The sequence below is a fragment of the Synchiropus splendidus genome, chromosome 15, assembly GCF_027744825.2.
Source record: "Synchiropus splendidus isolate RoL2022-P1 chromosome 15, RoL_Sspl_1.0, whole genome shotgun sequence".
NCBI lineage: Eukaryota > Metazoa > Chordata > Actinopteri > Syngnathiformes > Callionymidae > Synchiropus > Synchiropus splendidus.
This window is the reverse complement of record NC_071348.1, coordinates 9,009,705-9,033,847: the sequence shown is the minus strand read 5'-3', so window position 1 is coordinate 9,033,847 and position 24,143 is coordinate 9,009,705. Positions and strand designations below refer to the sequence as shown.

The 24,143-nt window shown below is 45.3% G+C and overlaps 1 protein-coding gene across 1 annotated transcript in view; it reads right to left on the bottom strand.

Annotated features, from left to right (window-relative positions):
* Positions 1-21,653, bottom strand: part of xkr6b (XK, Kell blood group complex subunit-related family, member 6b) — a 48,284-nt gene extending 26,631 nt beyond the window's left edge. Inside the window, exon 1 of the mRNA XM_053887845.1 lies at positions 20,850-21,653. Coding sequence (XP_053743820.1) covers positions 20,850-21,397 — 548 coding nt within the window. The 5' untranslated portion in view covers positions 21,398-21,653. The remainder of the gene's footprint in view (positions 1-20,849) is intronic.
* Positions 21,654-24,143: the final 2,490 nt, after the last annotated feature.

Sequence of the window (24,143 nt, the reverse complement as noted above, 5' to 3'; positions counted from 1 at the left end):
ATCATGGCTGCGCTGTATTTCGGGTCAACAGCTGGTTGGGGGTGAGCATCTGCATGGAGCGAGTCAGGAGCCGGAAAGCCTTGCTTGTCGTTCAACCCTCTCCAGGGAGGAGTTGGATCCAGCCCACTTGTTTCCATGGCAATTAAAGGATGCAAGGATTGTCTGCATCGAGCTCGACACCCACAAATGCTGCCACACACTATAGCTGGAGGAGGAAGCACCAACAGATGTGCAATGCATGAAGGTGAAGGTCGTGACAGGGAATGACTCAAAATTGAAACCACAAGATGTTCTTTTGCTTCACTTAAATAGTGATGTAGCTCATGTGGATGATCATAGAATGGTTGGGTACTGTTAAATATGCAATAAATATAACATTTTATGGATTCAGAATCAATGGCGCCAATGTCTCTTAGAAGCCAATGGCCTTCAGCGACTCAGTATGTTGGTCTCTAAACTTGAGGACAATGGGATACCCCTTTTTTGCAGCCTAAATAATGGAAGAACCAAGTGAATGGAGGGGTTTGAAGAGAATGATGGTGCCACACTGTAATAGGATGGTTGATCACAATCCACTGCAGTGCATTACAGTCTTTGTGAGCATCCCCCCAGCTCCCCTCCCTCATCACCCTCTTTGTTTCTTTGGCTTAGACGGCGCTGTCAAGTCTCACAGGGGCTGAGTGAAAGTGACCTTGCAATCGACTGATAATACAACTGTCATCGCCTGCTGCCCATCAGGGCCTGCCAGGGTGAGATCGCAAGAGACAGCAGGGAACAGCAGACTGAGCTGGAGAGAAAAATATGAGGCGGATTTTGAGAGGGAAAAAAACAAAAAAAGCACCAGAGAAGAAGAATGAAATAGAATGAGAGCCGTGGGAGCAAACAGGAGGACTGCAGATGAGCGGAGAGAGACGGAGCTTATGTCAGAGCGACGAGAGACTGCTCAGACGGCCGTGAGTCACTGAGGTCATCCCGTGACAAGGCTCCACGCTGAAGCATCACGGTCAGCGGGTCAGACAGGTGGATGGCTGTGAAAACACGCAATGTTTTCTAGCTCATTGGACACAATGAGGTACTCACAGCTGCCCTGACCTCACTAGCAAAACACATACCTATTACTCATCTCCATAAACGCAGCATTTGATGATCTTGTGGTGAGGATTACTCAGCGGTGCATGGCGACTTCTATCCGACGAGGACACGCGGACCCCCAGTGCGGTCTGGGTCACCATGATGAGCTCATTCAATTACATCCAGGAAAAAAGCTTTAGTTTTATCTGATGTGAAAAATATCCATGAAAACAAGCACCCAGCTCCACTCCACTTGTGCGGAACGGTGAGTTTCTCACCTTATTTATCAGAAATATTTGAACTATTCCGCAGACTTCAACTACGCTGTGCCTGGTATTGCTTAGTTTATGTACACAGAGAGCTGGCTTTCCCTAATAAGAACAGCTTTTTATTGGTGTTCAGGAAGGACCTTGTCACAACGCTGGAAAACCATGTGATGGTTTTGCATCTCCACGGTCAAATATATTTCCCGGAGTGCATAGTGATGTATTGATATGAGTTGATTCACTCCAATTCCACTGTAGGAGTTTCACAAATGGAATCACAGAACATGTCAACAATTGTCGACAATCCTGAATAAGCTCATTTCACATTTATTTAGAAAAAGACAATCAATTGATTCTAGAATGTGGTGGCTCCATGCAAAAAATGTATTTCAACGCTGGTATTTGAACCAAAGCCATCGTTGCGTATCCATGTATACAATGATTCACACAGATCAGAAAAAAACGTAAAAGCATTTCACATTTTAAGAAAAAAAAAAAAGAAAAAGAAAAAATACAATTAGGGCTGCAACTAACAATTATTTTGGTCATGAACTAGTCACCGACTACCATCACGATTAGTCCACTAGTCATTATACAACATGCATGAGTAGTGGGAAACACCAACATGGCTGGTTGTGGTGTCGTCAACACAGAAGAATTTAAATAAATCTAAATCACAAATGTATGCAAAATGTTGTAAAGACTTAGTGTGACTTGTTAGTGTTCAGTGTTAAATGTTATTTTAAAACATCAATTTCAGTTGCTCAAATGTGGTGTGAAAGTTATGTGTCCTTTGATGTCTCCTTTGATGTGTCCTTTGGGAAATGGTCCCATACTTGTCTTGGGTCGCAGTGGTCCCTGTTGCCGACCAATTTACTAGTCGATTATAGTTGTGGCAGCCCTAAATACAATAGAATAAATATTTTTGTTAGTATTGAAATTTAACCTAAAATGTTTTTTGTTGTGTGGGACTTGTGGGTGCCGAACACTGAGCTACTGCCTTTGGAATTCAGATCAACAGCACGGACATGCAGTTGGAGTCAGGTGATTATAGCATTGGAGCAGTCCGGGGAAGCTTCACTTGGTTGTTTCAATTTGCCACGCATGGCTGGAACCGATTGTACTTGAGATGAGAGCTGAGCGCTCTCTCCTCGCACGGCAGCGTTGTTCTGACCGGTCGCTGCTGAACTCCAAAATAAATCTAGGTCAGACTCTTGCACGGGGCATCACCTCATTATCCACTCACGTCTACATCAGAGCGCTGCAGCGGAGAACAGGAGAAGCACAGAACATCGTAGACATAATTTAATTCAAATATAGTGACAAAGTCAACGAGTTCTTCAAGCCTCCGATCTCATCCTTTTCAAGTTCATACTTGTAACAGGAAACAGCCGAGAAAAGATAGAAGGAAAAAAAATAAATGTGGCTAATGCAAGCTAAAGTGTTAAACCACAGAAAATATGATCACTATTTACATACAGAATGTAGGTTATTCAATATGTAGCAAGAAATAAATCTTTATTCAACATCTTAACCTAATTTGTGTACCCTCTGTTTACATGCTAATCTTAGTGTGAAAGAGGTATAACTTGATTTATTCACAATACAATTCACAGTTTGACTTGTGTTGCAAATGTAAAATAGAATCTTTTATGGCTATCCTAAAAACTTTCCCATTGGTCATGTGACCAGCTCTGGTTAAAACACGCAGTCTGCCATTGTGGCAGCTACCATCTAGATAGCTAGCTAGCAAGCGATCTATGTTGCTTTTGTGAGCCATTCGGACACTAGCGTTTGACTGTTTTCAACCGTGTGCCATAAGAGATTGTCAGGTGTGCCATGGGAGATGATCCACTTTCACCCAATTTGTCCAATAATGGAGGTGGATGATAAGATGACATAGACAACGAACCTGTTGACAACACAGCAATATAGCAACAGTTTTCACAAATTAAAAGGGATTTTCCGCAGGACATTCTGTCATGGTTTGTGCTTTTACTTTGTCACTTCTTGCGTTCCGGTTTCTTTTTTTCTTGTTTGCTCTCTCACCCCCTCCAGCTTCATGGCAGCGCAGCTGGTTCTCATTCCACTGATTGCCTCTGCAGAGATGTATACACCTGGAGAACCAGCATGTGCTGCCAGATGATCGTCTTTTGTTCTCATGGTACGTCCTCTCTCTCGATTGCTCCGTTCGCTTGTGACCCTGTTTTATCTCTCTGTTTTGCTCTGCGTTCATCTCCTCCTTCTGTCACCTTTGTCTCTCTTCTCACTCTATCTAGCTCTCCTATCGCTTGCTCCCTGTCTTTAGCCCCATGTTAGCTTCCTCGAGTGTTACTCGCTACTTTAGTTCAGCCTGTGTGCTAGTTATTTTCTCGGTTAGAGTGTTTGTTTTCACCTCTACCGAGCATCTTTAGTATTGTATTGGCCTCGTCAGAGTTGTATCCGAGTGTATAGTTTTCTGTTGTCCCTGTTGCAGTGCTGTGTATCTCACGCCTGTTTTCAGTTTTAGGTTTTTCCCTCTCCTTTCGCGTGTTGTCCTCCGCGCTCCGCTTCTGGTGTCGTCGCTCTCAGTTAATTATTTATTGGTATTAAACTTGGTTAACTGTTAACCTCGCTTGTCCGAGTCCTCCGTGAGTTCAAAATCATCTGCTCTTGGGTCCACCTTAGCTTAGCTAAACACAATTGCGCTTTGGCTAAGGTTCCTTGCCATGGCTTGAAAAAGCTTGGAAAAACGCTGTTCTCGATGTCCCAAAACCTTCTGTTCCCACATTCCTGTTAGAGTACTGACAGTGAATGCACCTTCATTTTCAGCCTCCGACTTGAGCTGTGTCCAAAAGGAGTGGGACAAACCTGCATTAAAAGTTTTGCCCCACTATAGCGAGTAAGAAAGATGCGAGTCCATCCTAGCTGGAGCAGCACAGTGAGCTCACTCAGACCTTCTCTATGTGTGATGTGGTCAGTTTGAATGGAAATGCCGGGATCAGCCGCAGCTCCAGAGAATGAGGATTTGGGGTAATAATTGTGATGGACAGATGTTGTGCACACAGCTAATTATAACAGCGCAGGGAGTGCAGCGCCGAATAATTAATCATATTCTTACTGTACAGCCAGATGATCCATTTAATTACTTTCACCTTAGATCGCACTCGAACAGGAATCCTCGGTGCCAAACCTCGGAGTCCTGACTGCTTCCCGTCTTCTCCTGCCAATTACCAACACACACACAGCTTTTGACTTTTCATCCACTCTGCTGAGGTTTCGGCGCAGTGCAACCTGCTAGCATGCTAATGACTCCTTCCCTCTGCAGATGAACATGTTGGCCCGACAATTTCGCCGAGCAGACAGGTGCACTCCCAAATATGACACGGCAGATCATCATTAACAGATCGGCGCCGGCGGGGAAATGTGCAAACACGCAGTCAGTGTCAGGTGCAAACGTGATTGTGGAGCATGAACGCCGGTGTGCGTGATGTTCAACAACACAGCAAGTCTGTGAAGCTACGAAGGTGCCAGGGGAAAAACAGCCTTCAGTTCATAAGGAGTTTTGTAATTAGCAAGAGTTTGTAGCCGCTCCAACGAAATCATTTATTATTCATGCAATGACACAGCGACGCTCAGCGCCCCCTGGCGACCTCAAATACAAATAAACCCCTGTTTTTCCCCTCAGTTCATCACTGATGTTGTCAAAGTGTGAGCTCCAAATTTAGTGTTGAAGTGTTTGAAGTAGGCCTGTAGTGATAACAAGGTTTGCTAGTCAATAAATTTTCCTTCACATTATTGCAGATAAACAATATCCTGTCAACATTTGAGACCAAGTGAATGTATTAAAAAAATATGCAGGTACAATGTTTAAAATGTAATGTTATTTCTCAAAAGTATTTTACCATTATACATTTAACTACTGTAATTTCCAGAGTATAAGCTGCTACTTTTTTCTCGCGGTCTGAGCCCTGTGGCTTACACAACAATGCGGCTAATATATAGATTTTTAAGGGGCTGAAATCGGATTAAGTCAGAGGCTTTTTATTTACCCTTAAAGCGCTCGAAATGTGCTGTTTTCGCCTCTGTGTCCACAGCCCCGTCTTACACAGTCCATCTCCTGGAGGTCAGGACTCAAGAAGCAGCCGCTGAGACCAGCTGTGGTGTCAGGACTTTGGGCACATGGGCAAAAACAGCGCATTTTGAGGGTTTTAATGTGAATAAAAGATGTGAGACGCTGTCTCCAGATATAGTGCGTTCGGCACAAAAGTATAACGTGAGAACAAGCGAGGCCGCTGACTTGATCCTGGCTGGAGAGCTGCACCTTGTCTATTTTCAGAGCAGAGTGGATAAATCAAGATGCTCCATTTACGCAGCTTGTTTCCGCTATTTCCTCTCTCTTTTATTTTATTTTATTGACAGATTCTTCTGATTCTGATTATATTATTCCAAGTCTATGGTAAACAAAGATAGGGGTTGACCAAACTTTTGACTGCTTGAATGTGATGAAAATATCCACTGTGTTGAGTCTGTTTCCGCAAATGTCAAAATATCTTTGGGGTTAAAGACCTGATCGGTAGATACCTAAAAGCTTGAGGAGCATGAAATCCTCCCTGTACAAACGCTTTTCAGCGCCTGTGCAAGCACTGATGTGATGTGTGCTGTCAGCCCGCGGTGCATGACAGAGCTTCGTGTTGCGCCAGGTTTTCATGCGTTCACTTGTCTTCGAAAAGCAGAGATTTGCGCTCAACGTGGAGGAGGGGAGCGGAAGATGGAAGAGGGGGAGAGCAAAGACATCAAGTCAGTGAGGAGATGCCTGACACAAGCGCCTGGTCCAGCAACAATAAAATAATCCGTTTTCCTCAGCTCTGTTTTTATTCTTATTTGTTTCTAATTGGGTTGAAGTGACTCCACAGAGGCTGGAGGAGCGCGTCTGCTTTCTGTATTTCACTTCAAAGTCAGTGTCAATTATCATTACAGCGCTACAAATGTTGGCCAGATGAGACACATCCTGGCAGTGACAATGCAAACAATGTTGTGCAGACGAGAAACCTCAATACATCTGCGACAGCAGGACAAATCCAACGCACTGAAAAACATATTCTCATAAATCAGACGACACATATGACGTCTTTTTGAGTGAGCAACATGACAGCACAATGATGAACAACCAGGCTTCTCTCATAAGAAACAGCTCGAACCGTTCACTGCAGGAGTGCTTTGTTCTTTCATGCCACTCTATGCTTGCCATTAAATGGTCACTTGTGCCACCATCGCCATGGCAACCATCTGAGTACTTTTCAATTATTAGAAAGTCTTTGACTCAAATTATATGCCAACAAAACAATCAGTATTTTAATGCTCCATGAATATAGTGGACTACTATTTATACTTTGAAGGACATGGAGAAGCGAAAGTCATGCTTTTTGTTTTTGTTTTTTGTGTTTTCGGGACGTCTTGGACTAATCCCATCAGACACGGCGACTGGAAGTACCAGAGTGGCTTTATTTCACATAAAACTACTGGTAACTTCCAAGAATAATTATCATCTGTGTTTGTCTGCATTGCTAATCCTCTTACACTGACAGAGACCTGGCAGCGCGGCTTGCCTGCGGACCCAGAGATGAAGTCCAGGGTGGGATCACAGCTCTCTACTTCGAGTGTGAGAAATCACTTACTGCAGAGCCACCACTGTGTAATAATACTTCTGCCTGTGTGAAGCATATTTCGAGGTGTTGGGCAGGAGTTTCCTGGAATGCACCATGAAACAACAGGAATTGAACCAGTAATTTCAGTTCAAGTGGTGATCTAAATGAGTGATTTCTGTAACTGCCTTTCCCATGTGGGACTCGACACAAAAGGAACGCCTCTTTTTCAGATTCATTTTTTCAAGTTTAAGACAACATTCCTTCAAATTAAGAAGACGTTTTAAAGACATGAATTTAGCTGGTCAAAAGCAGGGTTGAATTTACAGGTCATGACTGGTCCAATGGGCTTTGCATTGTTAGAAGACCACGACCAAGAAATCTCTCGCTTGTGGGTCAGCGTGCTCTGAGGCAGGCTGCTCTTCCACAGTGCAGTGCCTCCTCTGTCTTTGAAAACAAAATAGAATGGAAATCGCAGCTATTTTTCCTTCAAAGGGAGCCCAAATTACTCGGCAGATCAAGGAGACCAAAATAAAAGGTGCCCCTTGAAACCTCCGTGGGCCAAATTTGCACTGATTAAATGCAAACCAGTTTTTCAGGTCACGCTTTTCAGAGTTCGGCTCCTCAAAGTTTTTAATGAAATCCCCACCAATAACAAACAACATTGTAGTCAACCTGATGCAAACACAGACAGTAATGACACCTTGTAACACTATTATATGTAATTATAATAACATGAACAGTGGTTCCTGAAAAGGAGGTCATGAGAGACATGAAAACCAATATTAAATAATAAAACAAGGCAAAACAATTGTAATTCTACTAAAAAAAATCATGAATTTTTTGCTAAACATTTCATGTTTTAGCAGATCCAGATCTGTGGCAACCAAAAATAGATACGAAAATATGTTCATTGGGATCAAAATCCATTTTAAAAGGCCCCTGAATTCAAATATTTTGTGACTGACAGGCATTATAATTTAAAGTTTCCACTTAAATATAAATACCTGCAGACTTATTTGTGTGATTTGGGAATGGGAACTTGAGAATTATTCGAGTGGAGTCACGTCCAAGTGTCCTGCAGCCAGGTCCACCAATCGCAACACTTGCCTGAGTAGAAGCAACCAAAGAGACTTCCCTGCACCTCTAAAGTTGCGCTAAAAAAATCACTCAATCTGCTATTAAAGCTAGTAGAAAGCCAACATCAGGGTGGTAGAATTGTAGCCCTTTATCTACTATGGATGTAAAAAAAGTGTAGCTTCTTCTGGTTGATGCATTTTCCCTCGCGGCATATGTCACGGTAAAATCTGTTTTTCAACTCTAGCGCTTGATGTGACAGCACTGACTGACACGTTTTGTGAACGTAGCTTCAGAGGTAGGGCGCGCCGCCCACGAGCAGGAGAACACTTGGGAACAGTTCAGGTTTATAGAAGCTTTGTGGTGTCATACATCTGAAGCCTGGAGCAAACTTTCGGGGGTCGGTCGCATTTGTTAGACCAAACAGCAAAATTCTTATCAGGCTAGTGGTTGAATGGGCTGGTTGCAGCAACTGCTCAGAGGCTTTTGGCACACACCACACACACACCCCCAAAATGACTTCATTGACATCAGAGACCAGCAAAAAATACAATAGATGTCAATCAATAAAAGCCTTTTATCTTCTTTTGGTATTTGTTTCTCATCATCATGGAGAGTAAATAAATCCATATAAGGTTTGTGTCACCATAGAAGCAACCCTTTAGAGTAGGGAACTTATTATATGTGCATTTTAAAGTTTAGATTTCACCAAACCTTCCTTGAAATAATACTGTAATTACGGATTGTAAACAGTAAATTATTTGTGCCACTAAAATATAATGTTTTAAACAAATATAGATATGAATCAACAAATATATTTAAGTTTGCTTTAGAATTGGGTTTGGTGTCACCGGTTAAATTTAGGTTGAAGGCCCCGAAAATGTCTCATTCAGGGCCGAAGGTCGCGTCTCCGGCTGACTGATGACTCCACAGTGTTGGTGTCCTCCGGAAATGAAACACATTTTGTAAGACAGAGCCTCCAGCTAGAGCTGGGAAATGGTAGAAACGGGCTCAGAGGGGAGAAGAAGACGGGTGGCTTCAGCAGGGGCGCGTCCTAGTTGCTCCAGTTTCCTTGACAGAAATGGAGGTCAAGCGCAGCTTTATGTGACCGCAGCAGAGACATAAAGACTGTGGGCAGAGAGGTGCCATGATGGTTTTAACTAGTGATGAGGGACGGAGCTGCGAAGACTCGGAGAGGTATGATGGTGATCAGCACCAGAAACTGTCGGGTAAAATGAAAGCATCTGTTAGAGACGACAGATGGTAATCTGCGGCCTTCAGCCAGCTAGCAACAATAATAGATGTATGCAGAGAATATATGATGATCCTAAATGGTACGTTTGGGAGCCAAGCTTGGCTTTATTCATGAGGAAGAGCATGAATGTGACCATTAGTCCTGCGACTGTGTATGAAAAACTGCCACTGTTCTCCACACATCCTTGGAGAGCTGGTAATGATCCTCTCTGAGAGGAAGACTCTGCATGGGAACAAATAGAACATCAACATGACGGAGCGTCGTGGATGCTCGCCGAAAAATTCTCAGACCGTCTTACGGAGGAGTGTGGAGTGGAAGTGATGCAGCTGCCATAATTGTCAAACAGAAACACACACACACACACACGCGCACACAAACAAACAGCAGACTTTCAAAGTCAATAAAGCTTGCACACTGCAAATGCTGGAAGGAGCAGCAGCCAAACACGGTCGCAGGCTGAGACAAATTGAGCGCTTGGATACATGCGCAGATTAAATATCGTCGAGAAAAATACAAGGTCTGACTTGTGGCAGTGATGCTTTTATTTATGCTTTACATACTGGTGTTGTACAACCACTTACTTGCTTGACTTCCTGATCACTCTTTTGCATGGTGATCATAAACCAACTATTTGCTGGTTACCGTAAATTCTGGACTATAGAGCGCACAGGTATATCAGCCACTAAATGTAAGAGGGAAAATAGATATTCTTTATACATAAGCCGCAGCGGTCTGTAAGCTGCGGGTGCAGTGGCGCTGTCTGCACCGTAGAAAGGTCAGTGGTGCTTAAAAATGCATGAGGATCACTTCTAAACTAGTTTTGAAAATGGGGTCCAGCATGGAGACCAACTCAGCAATGTTCTGAACTTGAATCATGAACTTATGGTAAATAAAGCCTTTCACCTTCACCTTTCAGGCAGCATTCGGAGCAAGGAAGCCCAAACTTCCCGGTCCGCACAAACCTCCTCCAGCTCCTCCCGGGGGATCCCGAGGCGTTCCCAGGCCAGACCGGAGACATAATCTCTCCAGCGAGTCCTGGGTCTTCCCCGGGGTCTCCTCCCGGTAGGACATGCCCGGAACACCTCCCCAGGGAGGCGTCCAGGGGGCATCCGGATCAGATGCCCGAGCCACCTCAGCTGGTTCCTCTCGATGTGGAGGAGCAGCGGCTCCACCCCGAGCTCCTCCCGGATGACCGAGCTCCTCACCCTATCTCTAAGGGTGCGCCCAGCCACCCTGCGGAGGAAACTCATCTCAGCCGCTTGTATCCGCGATCTCATCCTTTCGGTCACTACCCAAAGCTCGTGACCATAGGTGAGGGTGGGAACGTAGATCGATCGGTAAATCGAGAGCTTCGTCTTGTGACTCAGCTCTCTCTTCACCACGACGGTCCGATACAGCGACCGCATCACTGCCGCCGCTGCACCAACCCGTCTATCAATCTCACGCTCCCTTTTTCCCTCACTCGAGAACAAGACCCCGAGATACTTAAACTCCGCCACTTGAGGCAAGACCTCTCCACCAACCTGGAGAGAGCAAACCACCGTGTTCCGGTCGAGAACCATGGCCTCAGACTTGGAGGTGCTGATCCTCATCCCGGCCGCTTCACACTCGGCTGCAAACCGACCCAGCGCATGCTGAAGGTCCCGGTCCGATGAGGCCAGCAGAACAACATCGTCCGCAAATAGCAGAGATGAAATTCTGTGGTTCCCGAACCGGATCCCCTCCGCCCCCTGGCTACGCCTAGAAATTCTGTCCATAAAAGTGATGAACAGAACCGGTGACAAAGGGCAGCCCTGGCGGAGACCAACATGCACCGGGAACAGGTCTGATTTCCTGCCGGCAATGCGAACCATGCTCCTGCTCCGGTCATACAAGGAGCGGACAGCCCCTAGCAGAGGGTCCCGCACCCCATATTCCCGGAGCACCCCCCACAGGACATCGCGAGGGACACGGTCGAACGCCTTCTCCAAATCCACAAAGCACATGTGGACTGGTTGGGCGAACTCCCATGAACCCTCGAGCACCCGGTGGAGGGTATAGAGCTGGTCCAGTGTTCCACGACCGGGACGAAAACCACACTGTTCCTCCTGGATCAGAGGTTCGACTATTGGCCGAAGTCTCCTCTCTAGTACCCTGGAATAGACTTTTCCAGGGAGGCTGAGGAGTGTGATCCCCCTATAGTTGGAACACACCCTCCGGTCCCCTTTCTTAAACAGGGGGACCACCACCCCGGTCTGCCAATCCAGAGGCACTGTCCTCGACTGCCACGCAATGTTGCAGAGACGTGTCAGCCACGACAGCCCTACAACATCCAGGGATTTCAGATACTCCGGACGGATCTCATCCACTCCCGGGGCCCTACCACCGAGGAGCTTACGAACAACCTCGGTGACTTCGGCCCGGGTGATGAGAGAGCCATCCGAGTCCTCAGTCCCCGCTTCCTGAGTGGAAGACGTGACGACGGGATTGAGGAGACCCTCGAAGTATTCTTTCCACCGCCCGACAACATCACCAGTCGAGGTCAGCAGTCTCCCACCCTCGCTGTAAACAGCACTGGTGAGGCACTGCTTCCCCCTTCTGAGTCGACGGACGGTTTGCCAGAACTTCTTCGAGGCCGACCAATAGTCCTCCTCCATGGCCTCTCCGAACTCCTCCCAGACCCGAGTTTTTGCCTCCAAGACTGCACGGGAAGCGGCACGCCTGGCCTGCCGGTACACGTCAGCTGCCTCAGGAGTCCCACAGGCCATCAAGACCCGATAGGACTCCTTCTTCAGCCTGACGGCATCCCTTACTTTCGGTGTCCACCACCGGGTTCGGGGATTGCCGCCGCGACAGGCACCGGAGACCTTGCGACCACAACTGCGTGCAGCCGCACTGACAATGGAGGAGGAGAACATGGACCACTCAGACTCCATGTCACCTACCTCCCTCGGGATCTGGGAGAAACTCTCCCGAAGGTGGGAGTTAAAGACCCCACTGACAGTGGGTTCCGCCAGGCGTTCCCAGCAGACCCTCACAATACGTTTGGGCCTGCCCGGTCTGACCGGCTTCCTCCCCTGCCAGCGGATCGCACTCACCACCAGGTGGTGATCGGTTGACAGCTCTGCCCCTCTCTTCACCCGAGTGTCCAGGACACGTGGCCGAAGGTCAGATGACACGATCACAAAGTCTATCATAGACCTCCGGCCAAGGGTGTCCTGGTGCCATGAGCACTTATGGACACCCTTGTGCTCAAACATGGTGTTCGTTATGGACAAACTGTGGGTGGCACAGAAGTCCAGTAATAGAACACCGCTCGGGTTCAGATCGGGTAGGCCGTTCTTCCCAATCACGCCCCTCCAGGTCTTGCTGTCATTGCCCACGTGGGCGTTGAAGTCTCCCAGTAGAACAATGGAGTCCCCGGTTGGGGCACTGTCGAGTACCCCTCCCAGTGACTCCAAGAAAGCCGGGTAGTCTACACTGCTGTTCGGCCCGTAAGCCGCAACCGCTGTGAGACACCTGTCCCCAACCCGTAGGCGTAGGGACGCGACCCTCTCGTTCACCGGGGTAAACCCCAACACGAAGCTGCAGAGCTGCGGGGCTATGAGCAAGCCTACGCCAGCCCGCCGCCTCTCCCCGCGGACAACTCCAGAAAAGTAGAGGGTCCAGCCTTTCTCAAGGAGTTGGGTTCCAGAGCCCAGGCTGTGCGTGGAGGAGAGCCCGACTATATCTAGCCGGTACCTCTCAACCTCCTGCACAAGCTCAGGCTCTTTCCCCCCCAGCGAAGTGACATTCCATGTCCCAAGAGCCAGAGAATGTCCACACGAACCAGGTCGTCGGGCCCCCCGGCCTCGACTGCTACCTAGTTCTCTATGCACCCGACCCCTATGACTCCCTCTGTGGGTGGTGGGTCCGCAGGAGGGACGGCCCATGTCATTCGTTCGGGCTTGGCCCGGCCGGGCCCCATGGGCAGAGGCCCGGCCACCAGGCGCTCGCATTCGAGCCCCAACCCCAGGCCTGGCTCCAGGGTGGGGCCCCGGCTGCGCCATGCCGGGCGACGTCACGGTCCTTGATGTTTTTGGTTTTGTCATCGGGGCTTCTGAACTGCTCTTAGTCTGACCCGGGTCAGACTAAGAGCAGGTAAATAAAGCGTCCGTGATTTCATCGGTTTGATGTGATGAGGCTCAATATTGTGGCAGCATGGCGCTCTTTAGCCTGTAAAAATCCATATATTAGCCGTGTTGAATCAGCCACAGGGTTCAAACCGCGAGAATTGTAGTGGCTCATTGTCCAGAAATTACAGTACATTGGTGGATTATTAATAACTAGAGCAGCTGCTCTACAGCAAGTGGTAAGTGGACTAGACTGGAAGGCACTTTATGGAGTCGGTTGAACCCATGAAATCTTACTGCAAGTCAAAATACAGTATAAGACATGCAGTCTTCTGACACAGGTGACACTGACACCACTAAAAACGTGCCTTTGTTTATTGGCATTTAAACAAACCAGTGCAATAAGACTAGTTTCATCTACTCGTTTCTTCTTGCTGGCTCATTCATCATCTCGTATTTTTTCATTCACAAGCATTTATTGGTGAAATAAATGCTTGTGAACCACAAAGAACGACTTGAGCTCTTGCTTAAACTCGACGGGAGTGACACCTCTAGGAAGGAGTGAAATTCCACGGGCAGGTTGGACCAATGGATCAGCAGTAAAAGCAGTGATGAAATCCCCGCCGCTCCAAGAATCCATAAAATCTACAAGCATCATATCTTGCACATTAAATTCTTTCCAGCTAGTTTTCCCCTCATCTTCTGATTCACAGACAGGTGAACGTAATAATGTGCGGCATGAGAAAACGAAACCTCCTTTTTGGGGAATGGAAAAGTTCACCAGGAAAGATATTATTGTCCATTTGCTTCGCCAACTCTGTCTGATCTGCTCCGCCTGAAGGCTCACCGCGTCTAAAACCATAATTCTGCTGCGGTGTGAGAGCAGTGTGGGGCTGCGTGTCAGGATGTGAATCAAGAAGACCTACTCTTTGCTGCCCTCAGGTACGCATGAATACAAACACACACAAACACAGCGTGGAGGTGCTGAGAATGTAAATGTGCATGCGCTCAGCCAGCTGCCCCCTCCATTAGTATTCAACGGTGGTGAGCGTTGTCCAGCACGGAGAAGAGGAGAGCATGTAGCATGCTTTATATTACCAGGGCTTGTTTATGTCCGTAGATGCAGATGTCTCCTCTGACCGCGTCCTTCGCTTTACTCTACAGACTGAGACTTTCACTACTAACTCATGGTACTTTATTGTGTATAACCTGTCGGTATCCACAGTGTATCAGGATTAATCAGAGAAATAATCTTCACACCCTTATTAACCAGATGCTTGACTCTTTTGTAAAAATAATTCGATAAAAATATGGCACATTTAAGACTGAAGTGCTTTACCTAAACAAAAACAGATTTTTAAGCACAGATCCAGAAGTGTAATAGCAGTATAGCTATATAAACAACTCAAGAACAAATTGACCATCAACTCAACCAGTGACTGGGCAGCATCACATGACCAAAGTGGGTAAAAATAGATGTTTTTAAACAGGATTTCAAAGAGGAACAGACTTCTGTCTCCTCTACAGTATATAAGTTATGTGTCATGGACTGTGAAGTATGGACTCACTCAGGCGTGTGGGACTGTGCGATTCCAACTGGCCCACGAGTCGATCCGGTCTAGAGTGTTGGTCCGAATGGAACAGATACCAGGTTTGAGTCCTTTAAAACCTTTCAATACCATTTATTTATTATTTATTATTATATGTATTTTTATTTCTCAAATCACCATAAATATAAATGCAGAACATTTTATTATCGTCATTGTGATTTTTTGTATATTTCTATTATTTATTATTATGATCATTATTGATTGCATATATTGGAATGGGAAAAAAATATATATTATTTGGGCGAAAAAAAAAAAAAAGTTTTCAGATTATCAAAAATCCTTATAAAATACTTGCCATACATTTGAAAAGAGATTTACTTACGAGCAATATGATGTTTATTTCTATAGAATTTCTCTGACTGTTTATTTATTTTAGTCCACCAAATAAAAAATATTATCACGAGAGGTGTGTGTAGGGACTCACTTAGTCTTGTGGGATTCAGAACCAAGTCAATATGGACTACACTGGATCATTCAGGCAGGAACTCAGTGGATAAAAAGCGAAGAGGATCCAATACAGTAAATGTCTTTACGCAGATACGGCACCAAACCGCCAGATAAAAGACGATCTTGGCACCACATACAATGCGGAAAAGTGAGCGAATAAATTGCTATCTTGTGAGAGTTGGGCTGTTCACAAAACAAACACAGGCTATTCCCAGGAAGCTGGTTTACTGTGGCATCTCGGCACCTGGTGCCATCATGGCGCTTCAGTAGAGCGGCACTTTGCTGGTTTCATGGTTAGCAGGGGTTAGTAAATCTGTGCACCTCAGTGCTCTCTGTCGAGCACCAGGCGCACCACATGTGCAAAACTTTATAACAAGCCCAAAGTTTAATTATAGGAACAAAAGTCTTGCGCTGGACACTTCATTTCAGGCCTGACTTTCAGCATGTGCTTCATTAAAGGGAGCTCGTCTTCCATCTTTGACATCCTCCCCGTGTCGGGCGAATTTGTCCGTAACGCCACCACATTCAGACAGTCACATCAAGCATCATCATCTCTCCCTCTGTTTCATTCGCACTGGTGTGAACTTAAAAGCTCTCTGTAGTCACAGCGGGGCCCCCGTCATGTTAACTACTCATCTATTAAAGCTTTTATGATAACACACTTCTCTGTTCTCGCTCTGTCTGAACCAAACGCGCACCAGCTCGCCTCTTCGCATTCAGTAACCCGACATGAACTCTGTTCTTGATGACACTGAACCAAAACAGTAAATTAATATTTTCCCACCCCCCCCCTCCTCCGCCCCTCCACTCCATCCCGCTCTTTCTTCTCGTCTTGACTCACTGAGCCACATATTTCGCTGTCATTTATCTCCTTCGCAGTTTTCACCCCCCGCTGCCAGGCGCTCCCAAAGCAAGCTGGCTTTTCTTTTGCCTTTGGAAACGCTGCGCTGTCACATAATTGGGGGGTTTCTCGCCTTCAAAGTCTGCTCCCTGTTATCAGCACTAATGAGAAAATGACTGAAACGGATTTGAGCGCCAATTTAATGCACCGTCTGTAAATAACACACAGCCAACTCTGACGTACACCTTATTACCACTCAAAATAAGGGTTCCCATGAAGAATGCTATTTGCGTGCTAGTAGAAATCCATTTCAGCAGCTATTCACGGCTCGTAAAGAGACTGGTGAACAGAACAGGCCCAGCGGGAGCCGGCGCTCCCAGATAATCACCAAGCTGATAACCCAACCACAACAACTGCTGCGCCTTGAATACACTTGCTGGTCTGTTGAACTTGCTTGACCAACTGATGTCCATTCAATTGACATTACTTTCACCACATATAATGGAAAAATATGAATCATAATATTAACGTTTATGCCACGATGGGTTGCCACATGCGGTTCCCCACCTGTGTTTCTCCGGCCCTCTTGAGTTGAAACTGACTTTTATGTTCCAACAGTTTGGGGGACGATATTTGAAGCTGTTATTGATCTATTTACTTTAATTCACCATCTTAATCTTTTGTTTCCATTTGTTTTTTTATTCATTTTCATTCTTTAATAAAATGAGCTCTGTTTTCTGATTCCCTTTGTTTTTTGTTTTTCACAATGCCCTTTTGTGATTTCACATTCCTTCATTTTAACTGATTTATACCCCACATCCTACATTTATAATTTGTGTTTTTTTTTATTATTTTTTACAGCAATACATATTTTTTCATTCATTCACATTTTAATTTCTTTTCATTTGGATTTTTCCCCGTATACCTATGATTTCTATTGAGAATCAACGAGTCATATGCTCCAAATTATAAACTATAATTTATTTTTATAACATTTTTTGTATCTTTTACCAGATATATCGTCATTATAATTTTTTTACTATCATTAAATGACAAATAATGATACAGAAAAATACAACTTTAAAATGTATTTTCAAATTTTGACAATATTTCACACACCCCTGTGATTATGATGTCATATTTAATTGTCCCTGATATATAAACCTTGAAATAACGTTATTATCTTTACATGCAATCTGATATTTATGTGTCCAATTGTGTATTTTTTAATAGACAGAACTAGTGTTTGTATTCAAGAAAAGCAGGTTTAATTAATCTTAAACAGATATATTTAATGATATTTATATTCTTAGTTGTAGTAATTTCTCAGAATATACATTGTGATATTATGCAGTGTTATTTTGTCAGTATAATGGAGCAATATATTTGCAAAATATTGTGCAGTATAAAGAAAAAAATACAACAAAAGATACATTTACTTCTCTATTGTCATCCAAAAAAGGCTGTAATAAAGGAACTGACGCAGGGAAACAGATGTCAGCTCTTGTTGCGTTCGGTAGGAACACACTTGTTCTGGATTTAAAGATAATCCCAGCATCAGATGTGAGGCTTTATGCCTGTAGTGATCTTCATCTCCTATCTAACAATCACTTTATTAATTTATTAACACTTGTCATTTTACTCTTTTACCTGATGGAACTGAAAGCCACAATGAAAAATTCCTGCTACACATATCTGATCTGAGTGGGATTAAAATTATGCATCTGATTTAATGGAACAAGTCATTGTCAATGAAAAGAAGTAAGTGTTTTGAGTTTCCAATAGAAATTGCTTGGATTTACTTTCCTCCTCTGTGATTGTTTGCTTCGATCTTCCTGTCAGTCTGCAACTCAAATAAAATATTTCAATGAGAGGATGTTTTGAAAGATTTGATTTGAAGGATGCAGCGCCAATGCGCCGGAACTCTACCGCCACCTGCTGCCAAACTGAGATCACCTATTTGACTATAAAGGAGATTTCAAATGCTAAAAAAAACTCTTGCCAATGAGCCACTGACTCGTCCGCTGGGTTTATGCAGGAGGCTTCAAGTGGGATGTCAACAAAAAAAATTATTTTTTAACATCAAAAGCTTATCGGTATATTTTTCCAAACAGTTATGTGGGTTTTATGGAAATGATTCATCTTTAAAATGTCAATTTCAACCTTTCTTTAACATCCCAAGGAAAACAGAAAGTTTCCTTCTTTAAAGTCTATATTAATGTAGTTTTCTCTGGTGCTAATACGCCATCGCCGGGACTGATTCCAAACACATGTTTAAAAATACCCTGGATTTTATTGGAAAGAATGAAAGTCAGAGCTTTGGCTTTCTACAATCTGCTTAGGTTTGGAAGTGTCTGGCGTCCTCCCAAGACAACATGGCTGGCTGCATCCTTCTCCTGGGTGCTTCTTATACGTAGGATTTCTTGTTTTAAATAGAAATCTGTGCTGCCTCCAAGCATGTGAGAAATCCTGCCGTGTATGAGAGGATGACATATGTTAAGACAGGATTTCCCAGCACAGAATGAATTCCAAAATTGACTTGGAATCTAATGAGAGGAGCAAAGACGGATGCACTTTGTCATCAGTCAGATGCTAATTTGACTTTACACTGATTAAGCTGTCCATCGTATCACCAGGAGAGCGCAGTGTGTGTGTGTGTGTGTGAGAGAGAGAGCAGACTGTCTCGGATGAAGAAGACAGCAGCATCAATGATTCACGTGGATGACATGGAGAAGCGGTGGGGAGTCGGCGGGGGAGCTGGTGAGACAGGAAGATTACAGATGAGACAGGAATTCTCTCTGTTCTGTCAGGAATTAGCAAACACCAGACAGCAAAGCAAACAGCGCGGCTCAGGCGTCACGTGCCGCAAACACAAAGCGACGAGGCTTGTCGTGGTAAGCATTTATTTTATAGCTAATTATACCATCTTTTCTGACTTATTCTTCGACTCATTCTTCATACAGTGTCTTGTAGCTTAGCTGGTTTGTCTTTGCTTTAGTGGTGTAGTCCAGACCACCTAACCTGAGGTTGAGTCAAGACCAAGACCAGGACTTACACAGGCCATGTCCAAGAACAAGACTTTGAAGGGCTGAGTCTGGATCGAGACCAAGACCAGGGCATACAGAGACCAAGTCGACTCCAAGTCCAATGAGTGTGTGTGTGTCTATATGACGAATATACTTGCTCTATATACTTGAATACATATGCTTCTGTATTCTGTATTCACTTTGAACTTGGTCTTGATCTCGGACTCTGGTTTCCAGTTAGGTGTTGTTGACTACAACACATTGTCAATTATTTTGTAAATAATCCATCAACATTGACACATTAAAGTCTCAATTTTGAATTAATATCATCTTTTTCAAAAATAAATATTGTATTTAAAGTAACTTTAATGTCTAATTGTTGTGCAGTAATTGCTAATAATGGTAGAATGTATGCAAGTGAGTGCTAAGCTTGAATAATACACAGTGGAAAATACTTTGTTTGCTGGGGGTACTGATAAATATATTTGACATGGACTACACTCCCAAGAAAAACCACTGCCATGTGTTTTTATATGCCTCAGAATTTAATTTTTGAGTGTTTCAGGAGACAACTTGTGCTGCAGACATATAAAAAAAATGGATGTTGATTGCTGTTTTGACACTTTTTTGCCATCAGATTTGACAGAAAGAAAAGAATAATAATTGTTAAAAATGTGCAGTGCAATGTGCATATATATATATATATATATATATATATATATATATATATATATATATATATATATATATATACACATAAATAATGAATTCCACACTTCTATAAGCCCACGTTCCTGGCTGTACTTCCTTGGTGAGAAAGTATATATTTGCTTAGAAATCAATAAATAAATAAATAAATATCCATGTAACCGTTGTCGACAGTTCAGAAGACTCCTCAGCGTCTCACCGTTCAAGCTGCGGTTATGATGAATTGACAAATTGTGCAGTCATCACATTTTGTATGCCGTGTCCAAGTCATGTGACTCAGGTTCCACCAGCAATCTCCCTTTTGTTTTTCCCATCACAGACATGAGCAATCGATCCATTGAACCGCAGCAGAGTAAACACAGCTGCAACTGCAGCTCATCGATATGATGGTCGCCTGGCGTGAGTGGGAGAAACACGAAATCAACGCGTGATATTGTGTCGTGCATCTTGACCCGCGCTCTTCCGCCCACTGCGTCTGTCTGCACCAACATGAAACTGAGAGCGAAACACTTCTTTTTTACTACCTTTACGCGCAGACACAAGTCCACGCGCCTGCGTGGTCGAGGGGGGACCGGGGGTGCAGCGTCGCAGGAGAGTGGATGACATCATGTCTGTGGAGGGGGGTGGGAGGGGTGCGAACACAGATGCTGTGGCCCCTGGATGCAGAGTTGGACTGATGGGAGGAGTGTGCGACACACACACTTCACACACTCCAGTTTGCCACGCACGCGCGCAATGGCGCACGGGTGAGCGCGCAATGGGGGGTCAGAGCAGGTAAGAGTCGCGAAGGGAACTGTCCATGGTGCGTTCACGGACACTCAAACTTCACTCACCTCCACACTTGTCCCATCTGGAGGATGTGGACGGCGACCTGCCAGAGCCAAACGGACATCCGGCAGCACTGGTCCCGCTGCAGGCTGGCAGCCCTCCTGCTGCTGAGCCCCTTCACGGAGCCCAGACCCCCACCCGTGTAATCCTGCACGAACCACCTGAAGCTGAGGATCTGGACCAGAACTGAGGGCACCAGCACGAAGAACAGGGTCAGACCAGACCACAGGAAGTTCTGCCTGTGATAGTAGTCGATGGCCAGCAGCAGGTCCGTGCCCACGTCCCAGAAGAAGACCCCCAGCGCCAGAACGATCCAGAGGCAGTCCAGCCACAGGCGCTGCTCCTGCGGGGGCTTGGCCGCCCCTCGCCCCTTCCCCCGGAGGTAATGGAGACAGGCGCTCCGGCAGCCCCAGTAGCACGACGAGGTGTTGCAGCAGTGGCAGATGTGGAAGGAGCTGCCGGCCCGGGGGTCGTCCTCTCCGACCACCTCGTCCAGGTTGTGCAGCTGGGCGAAACCGGTGACGACCCCGCGACCATCCGATTTGGCTGCCATCTTCCCCTTTGATGTTCCCACCTCCTCCGGCTTCCGGGCTCGGTGACGACACTTCCCTGACACCTGTTTCCAGATCCAGATGTGGAAGCCATCTAGCAGCGGGGGTCCGGCGCGCCGCCGCGGCTCCTCAGCCCGGACCGCGCGCCTCTGGCACCGCAGGCGCACCGCATTACCGCGTCTGCCGCGCCGCTCCGGTCACACAGATCGAAAGTCCAGTGGAAGTCCAGCCACGGCGTTCACCTGCGCGTCATCTTAATGGGACTCCGGACTGCTGCTGCTGCTGCCGCTGCTGCTGCTTCTCTCCACTCACAGCTGAGCAGACGGTCCTGTCCCAGACCGCCTCCCCCTCACACACACGCACGCGTGCGCACATACACTCGTTCCTCCTCCCCTCAACGTGGTTGCCATCTAGTGTTTCTGTCGAAGCCTCATAACAAGCAGCTTTCCCCTGTTTGTCTATCTGTTCGATCATTGATCTCTCTCTGAGTGTGTGCTCGCACAGCTGTACTTGTGGGGACATAATTGCCGGTCCTCAGGCGGTTAAGCTTCAATTTGAGGATGAAAACTTCAAAGTAAAAAATGTTTCTAATTCATTTTATATTTATTTTATCTTACTTATACTCCAAAAAGACTTCATCTGAGGTTGCATGAATTGAGTTATGTGACTTTAAAAAGTGTATAGCAGACGCAGTTATTTTAGGATGAGTCATGGAAAAAAGTGTGAAGATTTGGACCAGTGCTTTATAAAAGACAAGAAATCACAGAGGAGGAACAGAAACACAGCTCCATCCCTTGTTAACATGCAGTGGGCAGGTCGACCTGCTACAGTGAAGCAGGTCAAACCAACCAGGAATCGACCCCCACAGAGTGAACGCTCATCATAGCTTTTGCTCTCTGTATTCCCCAGTGACGATGCGGTACGTGCCTGTCGGGTCAGAGAAATGTCTCAGAACATTGTACAAACAGATTTTTTATCAGCATCTGGACCTTCACCACAGTTACTTCACTCTAACAAGTGTTGCCAGCCTCTAACTCTTTGTCAAGAGCTTTTATTTTATTCACACAGCTGCAATTAAAACTCAGCCCTCAAGGCCTTACTGTGGGGCCAGACTCATTCTGGTGTCTGAAAATAGCTTCTTCAGCTTGTAATGCTCTCAGTTTATCACCGTTCCATTCAATTGTTTCCTGTGTGGCCGGCAGAGAAGGAAACAAGCAAGGCAGCAGAACCAGGCGTTGTTTATTTACATCGCTGCCCAGTCTTCACTGCAGGGTCATGACATGTCCATAGTCATTAGCTGTCAGCCAGGAGAGGGTCAGATGGAGAAAGATGTCCAGGTGGAGGGCAATTATTTCTATGAAGGCGTAATGAGGCGTCGGTCATTTGCTACATGTCAGAGAGCAGACCGGAGGCATCTGCTGGGAGTGTACACACAATTGATCTGCAGGGGAATCTATAGGCCCGTACATCGGTTGCTAAGAAACAATGACGACTTGAACTGCATCCTGATCCGGTGGAGGGTTCCGGCCCCTCCCAACATGTCGGGGATGGTGAGGGTGCCGCAGGCTTACTGTGATTACACCTTTGGCCCGAGCGTGACCTCACTGGGCCCGAAAAAAGCCCACCATGCTTTTCTTAGCTGATTTCACGGTGGCAGGGTGCTGGGAGCTGTCCGGTGCTGAAAGAGCGACCTTCAACAGCATCGGAAGGGTGGTCAACTATAACTTAAATTCAATAGCTGTCACACGATTTGTGTGAAAGAAACAATGAATTTTTCTTTTTAATGGTTTCCCGTTATAAAATATAGCCCTAAATCATCCGATTGTGTTTTAATAGATCAATTTTAGAATTTTCGATCTAAATTCTGAAATTCTGAAAAAGATCCCAAGTGTTACATGTTGTGTTGTGTACAGTTATCGGCTCACACAGTTTGCAAGCACACCAGTCAGTTGAAAATGGCTCTATATTCAACTTCCAAAAAGGGCAAATTTTTTTGAGCTTGAGCTTGATACATTGGACTTGAGAAACTGAGCCAGAGCAGAAGTGTTTCGGGGTGGTATGTAGTCCTGAATCAGCATAAATCACGAGTTTATATTAGACATTATAATTTTATTTTTAGAAGAATGAATGGTGGTGTTCCCACCAGGATTAGGAGGAGGATTTATATCCATGCAAGAAGAGCGTACTCTGTGTACTCCTTTTCCCTGTGATATTCGAGTATAGATGACTAAACCATTGTCTACTCTTCCCCTGTTCTCTACTCTACTCATCCTCTACTTCACACATCCAAAATGGTTAATCTCTGCTTTTCTTCACTGCATTCTTTCCCTCTGCCTTTTGATCTCCTCATCGTTGATCCTCCTTATCCTCAGCTCTTCCTCTTTTAATTAACAACTGTCCTCATTCTTGACTCTTCCTTTTCTCATCCTCTTACCGTCTTTCCCTGCTCCACCGTCTTCACTGTCTGTTTCCTCTTCCTCATCTTCTCCTCTTCCTCTAAACATCATCAAATGTAGTTACAGGCCTCATCCTGCACCACCCTACAGTCCTATTATTCACTACTATCCTCAATCTATAACCTTACTTGCTTCATCCTTTCTGTCATTCTTACCCTTCAACGTTCCCTCTCATCATGACAAACACTTCAGAAAAATTTGGTTTAATGGAATAACAATTATTACTATTTAAAATGTATGATATTCCTTGAAAATGAATCGTCAAATATATCAGGAGTGCTTTCTCTTTGGA